Source organism: Balaenoptera ricei, chromosome 19, assembly GCF_028023285.1.
Source record: "Balaenoptera ricei isolate mBalRic1 chromosome 19, mBalRic1.hap2, whole genome shotgun sequence".
NCBI classification, from domain to species: Eukaryota; Metazoa; Chordata; class Mammalia; order Artiodactyla; family Balaenopteridae; genus Balaenoptera; species Balaenoptera ricei.
In genome coordinates this window covers 5,957,788-5,970,182 of record NC_082657.1, presented here as the reverse complement: position 1 = coordinate 5,970,182, position 12,395 = coordinate 5,957,788, and the positions used below count along the sequence as shown (strand labels likewise).

Here is a 12,395-nt window from a genome sequence, read left to right as displayed (position 1 = left end):
GAACACCAGAGCTGTGTGGATTTCCCAAGAAGAGATGGTCTTCTGCTGGATCATGTGGCTCAATGGTGTGAAGTCTAGATCTGCAGGGTTCCTTTTCTCCATTGCATGGAGAGATCTTGGGTCTATAGGGATAGCGATGGTGGGGAAGACAACACGTGGAGCCCGAGAATGACAGAAACACTATGGAATGCAGAGTGGAAAGTCTAGAGAAACTGAGTCCATGAGGACATCACTTGAGTAAGTGGATCAAAACTTACCTGATGCCCACATTCACTTACATAAGCAATAAAGTCCCATGTATGTTTAAGCCAACTCATGCTAGGTTTTCTGTTTCTAGTGATTAAAAAGGAAATGAAAATTCTAGCTGATATAGATGTAGAGAGTCCAGGTATCCAGGACCCCAGGCACCACCTTTTTAAAAAGATCCAAGGACTGTATTTCCTAAAGGCCGCTTTCACCCCGATCTTTAACCAGAATCCTTTCCTTCCCTGAGACAGATGCTGGTTGCCTATACTTTAGTTGTTTCCACTTTCCTCTTTGCCCACCTCCCACGATACAGGCTGAGATATTTGGTTTCCCAGCCTCCCTTGCAGTGATGTGGCCAGTTTTTGTTCAATGAGACATAAGGGAAGTTTACTGTTAGGCTTCCAGGAAATTTTTTCCCCCACTCACGAGAGGAGAGGAACCCTGCTCCCTTCCTTTTGTCGTCAGATACAGTTGTGTGAAGATGTGAGCTGCAGCAGCCATCTTGCTACGTGAGACACTATGCTGACCCACTGAGGGTGGCAGAGTAGAAGGACACGAAGAGCCCAGGTACTTGATGGGGTCACTGAGTTGCTGAGCCAGCCTGAAACCACCTACCTCCATCTCTTGCCACCATTTATTTTGTGACTTACAGCCAAAAGAATCTTCATGGATGCACTCCGTAAATTTCCAGTGAGAAACCCAGGTGGAAGAGGAAGGCATCCTGCTGGGGATGGTAGCAGCAAGCCCAGGCCTTCACTGGCCCCAAATATTTGATCAGTCAACAAATGTGGATGGCCTGCAGTGTACCAAACTCTGTGTTAAGTGCTCAGGATAATGACACGGTCTCTACCTTCGTGGAGCTCCCAGTTAAGAGGGGGTCGGAGGCTAAGCAAACAGTTACGTATCTAAGTACGAGGAGTAGGAGGCTCAGGGCCTCTGGGACCTAACCCACGACTGAGGCATGTTAGGGTCATGGGTTAGAGAAGGGTCCTCTAAGATGGTAACGGTTACCTTTACACTTGAAAAATGAATGACATAGAGCAAAGAATGCTGCTGCAGGCACAGTACACTCTGGGAGCAAAGGCCTGGAGGCAAACTTAAGTATGGTGGAGAGAAGCAGGGGTGAAATTTCTGGAAGGGAAGGTCAGAGAGGCTGTGACAGAGGCCAAACCACAAGACTTTGAAGGTCACGATGAGGAGTCTGGACAATATCTGAAGGGCAACGGGCAGCCATAGAAGGGCTTAAAGAGAAGAGGAACGCGATCTGATCTAAGATGAAGACTCTGGGAGCTGGATGGAGCGTGGCCTGAAGCAGGCAAACGTTGATATAGGAAGACCTTTCCAGAGAATGGAGGCAGGGCGCCCCCTCCAGCTCGGGGCAGCACAGCAAGCCCTGCCAGTCGGCCACAGATCCTCGACTGCTTGAAAGTTGTGCAAGCCACACTGTTAGGTCAGCAGGAGTCTCTCCTAGCCCAGGAGTCCCGTCTCCTTAGTTGCACAAATACAAGGCGAGTCTTCTGCGCTGAGAGAGGGAGACAGGAAGTCCCACTTTATGGGTCCAACCTTCAATCACAGCAGGACAGGAGGTCCCCTACTGCTGCTGGGGTGAAACAGGAAGTCCCATCCCAAAAGTCCTGTGCAGAGCAGGCCACAAGCCCTGGTCACACCTGCGTGGCTGCCCGAACAGTCTTGGGGACCCAATGTGAAAAGTTGACTGTCCTGGGATCAGTGGCCTGAAAGAGAAAGGAGGGATGGGGGACAACTTCAGGGGTTACCCTGGATGTGACATAACTCACCCTTTTCTAGAGCTAGCTCGCACCATTCCGAAATTAGCTGAGTTCCCTCCATTTGCAAGGAGGAAAAAATGTCTAGCCACCCTTGGGAGAGATAAGACATGCAACAACCCAAATTGTATGGGGAAGAAGACGTTCTATCCCACTTCGGAGAGAAAATGGAAGTTTTGCCAATTTTTACGGAGAAGAATGAAGGCGTTTTCCTTCATTTGGGGGGGGAATTGGAATTTCGCACTTCTTTTAATATATATAAAAATTGGATGGGAAGTCCCGTTCAACTTTTATATATTTAAAAAAAAAAAAAAAAAAGGGAAAATCTACCAACTTTGTAAAGCAATAAGAAAAGCTGGAGGAAGAGAATTCAAACCATCTCCTCTGCCTGACTAAAACACAAAAAGTTCCACCTCCATTCCAGGACACTGGGGCACCCACACTCACTGGGTGGGCCCTGGTCGGGCTAGGGTCCTCCAGTGGAACCCTGAGGGGCAGAGGCTGTGGGGTCTGCTCTGGGGTCTCGCTCTGAAACTTCCTTTCCGGTAGGGAGAATACAGGGGTCAACTTGGGAGGATGCTTCTTTTTGTTAGGAGTCTCTCCTGGGGAAAGGGACAGGAAGAGAAATAGAAACAGTTGATTGGCTGCTCTGACATGCCCACCCAGTCAATGGCAAGGGAAGCTGGGCTGAGAGGTGGAGCCTTACTCTGATTGGCTGATACGGAGGTAGGAAGGCAGGTTGGATGAGGTAACTGCTGCTGATTGGTTCAGAGCCTGAACCAATGGGACTCTCTGTAGGGAACCTACCAGCTGGTCACTCACTCACCTTGAAAGTGGCACAGATAGCAGACGCACAGGATGAGAACTGCTGCCAGGAGCGTCAGGCCCAGCAGGGAGCCCAGGACGATGCCAGCGATGGCCCCGGAGCCCAGGGTGGGGCCTGGAAGAGACCAAGAGAAGGCGGATAAGGGGAGCAGGAGCCAAATCCGGACCAGTTTCCTGAGCCCCCTGCCCCAGCCCCCCGTCAGAACCCAGGAATCTGGGACCCCAGCACTCTCAATTCATTTAACATTTCCTGAGTGAATGTGGTGTGCCTGGCCTTCTGCCAGGTGGTGAAGATCCATTGGTGAGCAAACCAACATACCTGCTACCGTGAGGATTAATTTTAGGAGGGAAATCAGAAACGAATGTGCAAATAAATAACATAATTTCAGATTGTGCTCAGAAGAAAAAATAAATGGGCTATGATAGAAATAATGGAAGGGGAGGTGACATTTAGAAAAGCTGGTGAAGGAAGGTCCTTGAGGAACATTTGAGCAGAGACCTGGGGAATAAGGAGCCGGGCATGCTAAACAGGGGGAAGGGTGTTCCAAGCAGAGGGAACAGAACATGCAAAGACTCAGACGTAGGAAAGAGTTTTCTGCGTTCAATGAAAACTGTGGGTGGCGGACACGGAATGAAGGTGGAAGAGGTAAAGGATGAAGTTAGAGGGATTAACAGGGGCCAGAGCCTAGGCATGAAAGGCTTTTAAGCAAGGCAGCAACAACGTGATCGGATTTGCATAACTTCGGCTTCTACCTGGAGAATGGATTGTAAGAGGGCAAGAGGGGGCATATAGAGCCCAGGTAAATGGCTGCTGCAGTCCAGGCAAGAGAGGATGGTGGTGTCTGACCAGCGTGTAATGGAAAGAGGTGGATGGATTGGGAAAGCATTTCAGAAGGAAGTGATGGGACCCTGCTGGTATTTGGGATGTTGGAGGTGACGTCAGCACGTGGGTGGTGCCATGTCCCAGGATGGGAAGACTGGAGAGTTGGTGGGGGCTGGGGGGGAGGGTGTAGTTGGAGAGAAAAAAACCTCAAGAGATCTATTTTGGACATGTAAAGTCTGAAATGCCAGCTGGACATCCAAAGTGAAGATGTCAAGTAGGGAGGTGGCTTTTCAAGTCTGGAGTTCAGAGGTCTGGGCTGGAGATCAGACATTTGAGAGTCATCTGAGTATTAATGATATTTAAGGTGATGAGAGTGGACAGGCCACACTGGGGAGAAATATAGGTGGAGAAGAGGGCTGAGGACTGACACATCCAATACTTAGAAGGTGGGGAGTGTTGCTGGTTGAATTGTGTGTCCCCCAAAAAGACACAGTGATATCCTAACCTTCAGTACCTGTGAATGTAACCTTCTTTGGAAATAGAGTCTTTGCAGATGTAATCAAGTCAAGATAATATGCAGAGACTTCTTTTCCAAAGAAGGTCACATTCACAGGTACTGAGGGTCAGGACGTCAGTATACAGTAGTTCCCCCTGCCCTTATCTTCAGGGGATACATTCCAAGACCCTCAGTGGATGCCTGAAACCACGGCTAGTGCAAAACCCTATGTATTCTATGCTTTTTCCAGCATCACTACTCTTGCGCTTTGGGGCCATTACTAAAATAAGGGTTACCTGAACACAAGCACTGACACAGCATAACGGTTGAACTGATAACTGAGACAGTTTCAAAGTAACAGGCAGAATACTCCGGACAAAGGTGTGATTCACATCCCTGGTGGGATGGAGGGGGCCAGCGTGAGATTTCATCACGCTACTCAGGCACACAATTTACAACTTATGAATCGCCTATTTCTGAAATTTTCCATTTAATATTTTCAGACCACGGTTGACCCCTGGTAACTGAAACCTCAGAAATCAAAACCGAGGATAAAAGGGGACTACTGTATCTTTGGGGGGAGACACAATGCAACCAATCAAGTCGAGATGAGATCATGAGGGTGGGTCCTAATCTGATATGACTTGTGTCCTTACAAGAAGACAGAGGCAGGGCTTCCCTAGTGGCACAGTGGTTAAGAATCTGCCTGCCAATGCAGGGGACACGGGTTCAAGCCCTGGGCCAGGAAGATCCCACATGCCACAGAGCAACTAAGCCCGTGCGCCACAACTACTGAAGCCCTCGCGCCTAGAGCCCGTGCTCCGCAACAAGAGAAGCCACCGCAATGAGAAGCCCGCGCACCGCAATGAAGACCCAATATGGCCAAAAATAAAAACAAATAAATAAATAAATTTATTAAAAAAAAAGAAGAAGAAGAAGACAGAGGCACACACAGGGAGGAGGAGGAGGCTGTGAGAAGCTGAGGGCAGAGATTGGAGTGGCGCCCAGGATTGACCGTCACCGTCAGAAGCTAGAAAGAGGCAAGCAAGGGGTCTATGCAGAGTCTCGGAGAAAGCATGGCCCTGCAGACACCCCGATTTCAGAATCCTGGCCTCCAGAGTTAGGAGAGAATACATTTCTGTTGTTTCCAGCCACACAGTTCATGGTACCTTCTTACAGCAAGCCCAGGAAACTAACACAGAGAAAGAAGGAAGATCCAACAAAACAGACTGACAGGAGGAAGCCCAGGAGAAGGGCTTCTCAGCCCAGCTGGAAGCCCAGCAGCTCTCACTCACCGGCGCGGTAGACCTGGCTTTGGGATGGGGTCCCTGGCTGGTGCCCCAGAGTGGGCAGGATACGAAAGACCCAGGCCCGAGGCTTCTGAGGAAGGAGGGGCACCACAGCTGAGCGATCCCGAGCTCCGAGGGTGAGCAGGGAGATCCAGTCCTCGGACGCGGTGGCTTTGCTCAGGTCAGGGTTCTCTACCTGTGCCTGGATCTGGAAACTGCTGATCAGGGCCCCTCGCTCCACATCCCAAGTCAGCACTGCTGCATCCCGGGTTCTCTGCAGCCTCCATGAGGAGATAGAAGGCCCTGGGGGGGTGGGGGTGGAATCAAGGTGGGGGTTGGATTCATGGGTACTAGCAGGGAGAGGAAAGAGGGCCATGGGCCTGGACTCCTAGGTCCCAGGGGCAGAAGGTCTGGAGACCCCAACTCCTGGGTCTAAGAAAGGAAGGGACTGGGGGCCCAAACTCTTGGGTCTGAGGGTTTCATGGAAAAAGTGACTGGGGTCCAGGATTCCCTGACGGGTCAGGGATCTGGGGGTGGGAGTTCTAGGGTCTGGGGTCGGCAGAGGCCGGGGACCAAGATATCTGTGTCCAAGGGAGGAGGGAACTGGGGGCCTGGACTCCTTGGTCTGAGGGAGGAACAGGCTGGAATCCCAGTCTCCTGGGTTTGAGAGAAGAGAGGGCTGGAGGACCTGGGTTCTGGGAAAGGATGGGGCTCACCAGTGAGGGTGATCTTGTCGCCCCCAGCACCCAGCGCCCCACTGCACAGCACGGAGTAATTTCCCAGGTCCCAGTTCAGGCTGAAGTTGCCGATGAGGAGCCTCTGCCCATCCTGGCTAGGTCGCAGGCGTCCCTGGTCTCCGGAGGCCAGGGGCCGCCCTTCCCGGGCCCAAAATGCTCGAGAAGGTGGGAGACAGCCAGAGGCCTGCAGCGCCACTTCCACCTTCCCTGACTGTGTCTCCTCGACCATCGGATGCAACAGCACCTCTCGAGGGGCCTCTGCAGGTGGAAGAAACCCAATCAAGAAAGAGAACAAGTCCTGTGCCTTTTGGTGAATCTAATAGGGCACCTTAGCCAAAAGAAGAAGATCTGCCCTTTCAATCACTCCCTCATTCATTCATCTGATTTCCTTAACAAGGACTTAGGAAGTACGTAAGACAGGCCAGGTCCTGGCCTGGGAAACTCATATTATTCTCAACCATGTATTGCTCTGAACACGTGGGAAAGTGTCAGCCCTCTTCCTGGGTCCAGGAAAGAAATTTTGGCCCCGCCCCTGCTTGCGGTATAGGGAAAACCTCATACCTTCTGTAGGGTTAAAGATAGAGGAAATCTCTCTTCCTGTAGTTAGGAAGTCCCCTTTTCTCAAGTTCTAAAGGAGGAAAGAAATAGCCCCTCCTCCTCGGGAAACAGGAAAGAAGTCCCACAGGCTCTCACCCGGGGTGACAGTGCAGGTGCGCGTGGTCATCAGGTGGCGAGCAAGGCAGGTGACGGGGACGCCGCTGAGCCGGGGCTGGGCGGGGACAGCCTCCAGGAGCACAGAGGACACCGGTCCCGCCTGGACGCCTTTGGGGAGACCCTGGAACTGCAGGGAGGCGGCAGGGAACCCGCCGGGCCACGAGCAGCGGAAGCGGAGGAAGCGATCCCCAGGACCCCCTTCGACTGAGCACTGTGGGGACCCGGGGGGCAGATCTGTGGAGGGGAGGGAGAGATCAAGGGGTCAGTCAGTTCTCTCCCAGTTCCCCTCTAGCCCCGCCTCTCGCGCGTTCACTCCACCCCTTCTTCACCTGGGCCCGCCCTGTAGGCACTGACCCCGCCCCGTTCTCTTACAGACCCCGCTCCCTTTCCCCGGCAACTCCTGGGCTAGGTGGGCAGTCGCAGCCCCACTGACTGCCCCCCTTTCCGAAGGAAACTTCATCTTCCCACACTGATACCTGTCCTTCCAAACGTAACCCCGACCCTTTTTTCTAGCTCCACCCCTTCCACCAGGTTAACTTTGGCCCCCCCTCTTTGATTACTCCGCGAGTAGCCTCTTCCTACTGAACCCTCCCCTTTTCTTGACATCCCTGCCCTTCCTAGTGGACCCTGCCCCCTTTCTAAGACGATTCTGCCCCTTTCTAGAATGATGCCACCCCTTTCTCTCGTGACTCTGCCCCCTTTCCCAGGTAACTTCTCTCTCTTGCTGATCCCACTTACTGGCCCAAGCAACTTAGTCCCTTTCCTTTCTGTCTCCTACTCTTTGCCGTTGAAGTCCGCTGCTTAATTTGATGAGACGCCTTCATCCCGAGGAAGCTCCGCCCTCTCAGTGCTGGCCCCGCCCCCTCTCCTGGCCATCCTTGCTCCTCCCCTTCTCTTGTGCATCCCCCCGTTCCTTCTACGGGGATCTCCGCCCCTCCCTGCCGGCCACGCCCCACCACGCTTTTTCCCCCCCGCCCATCCCCCCCGGGTATCCCAGCCCCTTGCCGGTTCCGCCCCTTCTCCCGGGCACCTCCGCCCTTCCTTGCTGACCCCGCCCCTCCATCCCACCCCGCCGCCCTCACCCGCCACCATGAGTTTGAGCAGCGAGCGGCGGCGGTAGCCGGTGCGAGGGTTCGCTGCGAGACAGGCGTAGGCGCCGCCGTGGCCGGGCCGGACCGCGGGCAGCAGGAGGCGCGGGCCGGCGGGCACCGCGGCCTCGGCCGGGTCGGCCAGGCTCCATGCGATGTCGGCCGGTGGCCGCGAGGCGGCGGTGCAGCGCAGGGTCACGTTGCTGCCCGCGGTGACAAAGAGGGAGGGGTCGGCGTCGCGGTCCGAGGAGACAGTGATGACCGGCAGATCCGGGCCGTCTAGGCGGAGGAAGGGGGTCGGAACCGCGAGAGTCGGGGTCAACTGGGGCTCCTCCAGGATTTCCGGAGACTGGGCCGCCAGCCCTCTCCTCCCCAGGGACTCCAGGAGCCTGAGCCCTCAGATCCCTGTCCCCGACCGGAGGCACCCCCGCACTCACAGAAAACACTGACGTTGGTCGCGGCCTCCGTGTGGCCGAAGGGGCTGTGGACGCGGCAGGTGTACCGGGCCTGGTCGCTGCGCGTAGGGCGCGCGATGAGCAGCTCGTCGCCCTCTACGCGGATCCGGAGTGGCTCCACTCCCGCAGGGTCCGCTGACCCCAGGACGCGTCCGTCCCGGGTCCAGCTCAGCTCCCCGCGACCCGGCCTCCACCCAACACAGCGCAGCCGGAGCTCCGCCGCCCCCTCCTCGGTCTCCGGGTCCTCAGGCTTCACCGACAGCTTGGACACGGGCTCTGGGAGAGGGGGAACGGACTCAGGACTCGGTTCTCAGCCCCCTCGTCCCTTAGGCCCAGGGAGCCCCAGCCCCCTCCACCTCTTACACCCAGGATTTCGCCCCAGCCGAGGCCCTCTCTTAGCCCTCCTCTTAGCCCCAAGAGTCCTCTTCTTCTCACAGACCCGAGTCCAAGTACCCAGCTCTCTCCTCTCTGGGACTCGGGAGTCCGGGGTCCCAGGAGTTTTGGTCCCCAGGTCCAATTTCCCTCAAGCACCCGTCTTGACCCCCAGCTCCTCTTCTCCCTCCCTCCAGCCCAGAAGTCCCTCTCCCCTGTCTAGGAACCCCTTCCTCTGGGGCAGGAGACACATCCTCAGAACAGCAGTAACCTGCCCACAGCAGCTCCTGCAGCCAGCACTCGGGACCTCAGGGCCCACTTACCATATACACGCACCATGAACTCCCAAATCTGCCGGGAGACCCCGGCCTGGATGACCTCAGCTGTGTAGAGCCCAGCATCCTCTAGCTGGGCAGAGGAGAGTTCCAGACTCCCTCGGGTCTGGTCAAATCGTAGGCGGTCTCCGTACGTGGGGTCCAGGCTGATAAGCGGGGCCCCTGGCCCCAGACCCCCAGCTACCAGCACCTTGGAACCTTGGCGCCAAACCAGCAGAGGGGAAGGGGGACCAAGGCCAGGAACTGGAGCCAGAGGGAGCTGGATGGTGGTCCCCACCAGCACCGCCAGAGGGCCCCCCATTTGCAGGGGCAAACTTGGCCCCGAGCGGGCCTCTGAGGTAACTTTGGAGTCCAGGCTCCAGGCAGAGGATTTAAGATCCTGATCCTGAGGGGGGAGTTTTGAAACTGGGGCCTCCACAGAGACGGTAGTATTGGGGACTTGACTTTTGGAAGCTGGGGTCTTAACAGAGGAGGAAGGCTCCGGGTTTGGGGCAGGAACTTGAGAACCCGAGGTACGAGGAAATACTTGGGAGCCAGGGATTCCGGAGAAGGGGTCCAGGTTCAGATTTTTGCTCTCAGCAGAAACACTGGACCGGAAGGACCCGGGCACATCCTTCAAATTCAGCACCTCAGGAGACCATTCAGAATGAGGGATATCAGCAGAGGCTTTTGAACCTGGAGACTGATCTGGAAATTTCCAGCTGGGGGGTTTGATGGAGGGAACTTTCAAACCCGGGCCCTGGGAAGAGCTTTCCGAGTCCGAGGAGAGATTGGTTCTCTGAATTCCAGAAGAGGCTTTGACGGCGGCGAGGACTCTTACTCCCGAGGCTGCAGAGGAAAGGAGGGGAGGGAGTTGCTGGGCTGCAGAGAAGGGAAATGGTGGGCAAGGGGCTGAGCAGGGGGGCTTACCCAGGAACAGGAAGAGCAGCAGAGTCCGCGAGGTGTCCATGGTGCCACCCGCGAGGATACTGGGGCAAGACCCAGGGCCTGCACCCATTCCTCCCGGGCTAGACGAGTCCAACAGGACTGATAGCTTCCTGGGCGGGGAAGGAAGCCACATCCAGGGGGAGGTGCCAGGATCCCCCACCCAGATATTGTGGCTGAGCCACCCACACCCTGCCCCACTTGTCCTCATCAGCTAGGCCCAGCGTAACCCCTGCACTCCCCAGCCCCTGGGGGCAGACGGTGAGACTGGAGTCCCAGCTGGAAACTTAGTAACAAACTCGTGGAGGGGGGTGGGGAGGTGAAGTCAGGAAGACTTCCTGGAGGAGAGCACGCTCCCACCCGCCCGCAGGTCCGATCCTGCTCCTCGTCTGCTCTCCACGGTCCCCTGCTGCCCTCAGGGCCAAGTCTCAAGTGGCTATCTTCCACCCAGTTGTGTCTCCTGAGAGCCAGCACTGTGTCTCCTCAACCCCCAGGTCTTAACATGCCCCGTGTCCCACTAAACTTAAGAGTCTTCCCCCTAACCCCACCCTCCTGCATCCTCCATCTCCAGTGCGCCTCTGCCACCTAGAGGGATGCTGGGAGCCTTCCTCCCTTCTTCCTTCCCCTCACTGCTGTCAGTCTCTGGATCCCACCCCATCTGCCCCCTCAATCTCTCTGCTCCATCCCTTCCTCTTTCTACCAGCCAGACCCCAGCGCAGGCCCTGACTTCCTCTGTCCGCTTGCCTAGCCTCCTCCCTCCAGTCCGTGGCCCCCCAGATGGTCCTTGAGTCTTTCTACCCCCAGAGCGGCACCCCCCATCCCTCACAGCCCTCCTGTGTCTCCCCAGCACCTGGCCTTGGAAGACAACCGAGTTCCTCATCAGAACCTCCAGGCCCTGCATGGCCTACACCCACCCCCTCCTTTCCCCCTCCAGCACTTCCTCTTTGAACACCCTGCCATTCTTAGACCATCTCTCCCCTCCCAGCCTTGGCCGGGACAGTTTCCTTTGCCTGAAAGCTCTGGCTCACTCCCCCACCCCTTCCAACCTGGCTTAACCACAACTTGTCCTTCAAGTCTCACCTTATCAAGAACCAAAATAATAATTACCCATGCACTGTGGTCCAGGAACTGTGCGAAATTCTTCCTGGGCGTTATCAGGCTGAACACTTCCAAATGCTCTATGAGCTGGGTGTTTACAAACAGGGATACCACGGCTCAGAGACATCAAGGGAACTGCTGGAGGTTGCACAGCCAGAGGGAAGAGCTTGGTCCACAAAGGTCAGGCTGCTCACTCCTCCTGAAAGCTTTCCCTACCACCCCATGCTAATAGTGGTGATAATACAGAGTAACATTTTCTGCATGTCAGCTATGGTTCTGAAGATGCTACATTAATGACCCTTCAAAACCCCATGGGAGGACTTTGCTGGTGGTCCAGTGGTTGACTCCGCGCCCCCAATAAAGGGGACCCAGGTTCGATCCCTGGTCAGGGAACTAGATCCCATATGCCACAACTAAGACCTGGCGCAGCCAATAAATAAATAGATATTAAAAAAAAAAAAAAAACAATCCATGGGGCAGGTTTTGTAGCTTAAAAATGGCTACAAATTCAACCCTCCTCCTACTAAGAAATAGGGTCTATCTCGCCCTCCCTTGGATCTAGGTAGGCTCTGTGACTGTCAGACCAAGAGAGTACAGCACAAGTGGCCCTGTGCTAGTTTCTGCATCTAGGCCTTGAGAGACTGGCATGCTCCACTTCCCGCATTACAGAATGCTCCCGCTCGGGACCCAGCCGCCATGATGTGAGGAAGCTCAATCATCCCAGTGGAGAGGAATCATGGTCCCTGGCCAACAGCCAGCTCAAGTCAACATCCCCAGCCAGCTTGCCAGGCACATGACCGAGGCATCTTAGACACGCCATTTGAGCCACCCAGACTGATGCTACATGGAGGACAGGCAAGCTGTCCTCGCCAAGCCCTGCCCAAATTTCAGATTTACAAGCAAAATAAATGATTTTTGGCTTAAGCCACCAAGTTGTGGAGAGGTCTGTCATGCCATGACAGACAACCAGAAAATGGGTATTATTACTAACTCCACCTGATGGAGGAAGAAACCCAGGCTCAGAGAATAGGAACCTGCCAAAGGTCCTCTCAGAGCCAGGGACTGGCCAGGCTGGGAGCTGAACCCAGGGCCTTGGGATCTAGACCCTAGGCCCCCAACCACTGCACCAAGCTCTTACTATTTCGATCGTCCACATGAGGAAACTGAAGATCAGAGACGGGAAGTAACTCACTCAAGATCTCACAGCTG

The 12,395-nt window shown here is 55.1% G+C and overlaps 1 protein-coding gene across 1 annotated transcript; it reads right to left on the bottom strand.

The window, feature by feature from the left end:
* Positions 1-933: 933 nt before the first annotated feature.
* Positions 934-10,113, bottom strand: VSIG10L (V-set and immunoglobulin domain containing 10 like). Its single transcript, XM_059905437.1, has 10 exons — positions 10,074-10,113; positions 9,153-9,992; positions 8,440-8,733; positions 7,997-8,281; positions 6,894-7,148; positions 6,180-6,458; positions 5,470-5,766; positions 2,857-2,970; positions 2,478-2,632; positions 934-1,979 (listed from the first exon to the last, which is right to left on the bottom strand). The coding sequence occupies exons 1-10, from the start codon at positions 10,111-10,113 to the stop codon at positions 1,908-1,910; spliced, it is 2,631 nt and encodes an 876-aa protein (XP_059761420.1). The 3' UTR covers positions 934-1,907.
* Positions 10,114-12,395: the final 2,282 nt, after the last annotated feature.

Excerpts from the sequence above, each read along its gene's own strand:
- VSIG10L (XM_059905437.1), bottom strand. The coding sequence starts at position 10,113 with ATGGACACCTCGCGGACTCTGCTGCTCTTCCTGTTCCTGG. Across the intron at positions 6,459-6,893 it reads CACCTGCACTGTCACCCCGG|AGGCCCCTCGAGAGGTGCTG; the intron begins GTGAGAGCCTGT and ends TTCCACCTGCAG. Across the intron at positions 1,980-2,477 it reads GCCCGACCAGGGCCCACCCA|GCCACTGATCCCAGGACAGT; the intron begins GTGAGTGTGGGT and ends TTTCTCTTTCAG.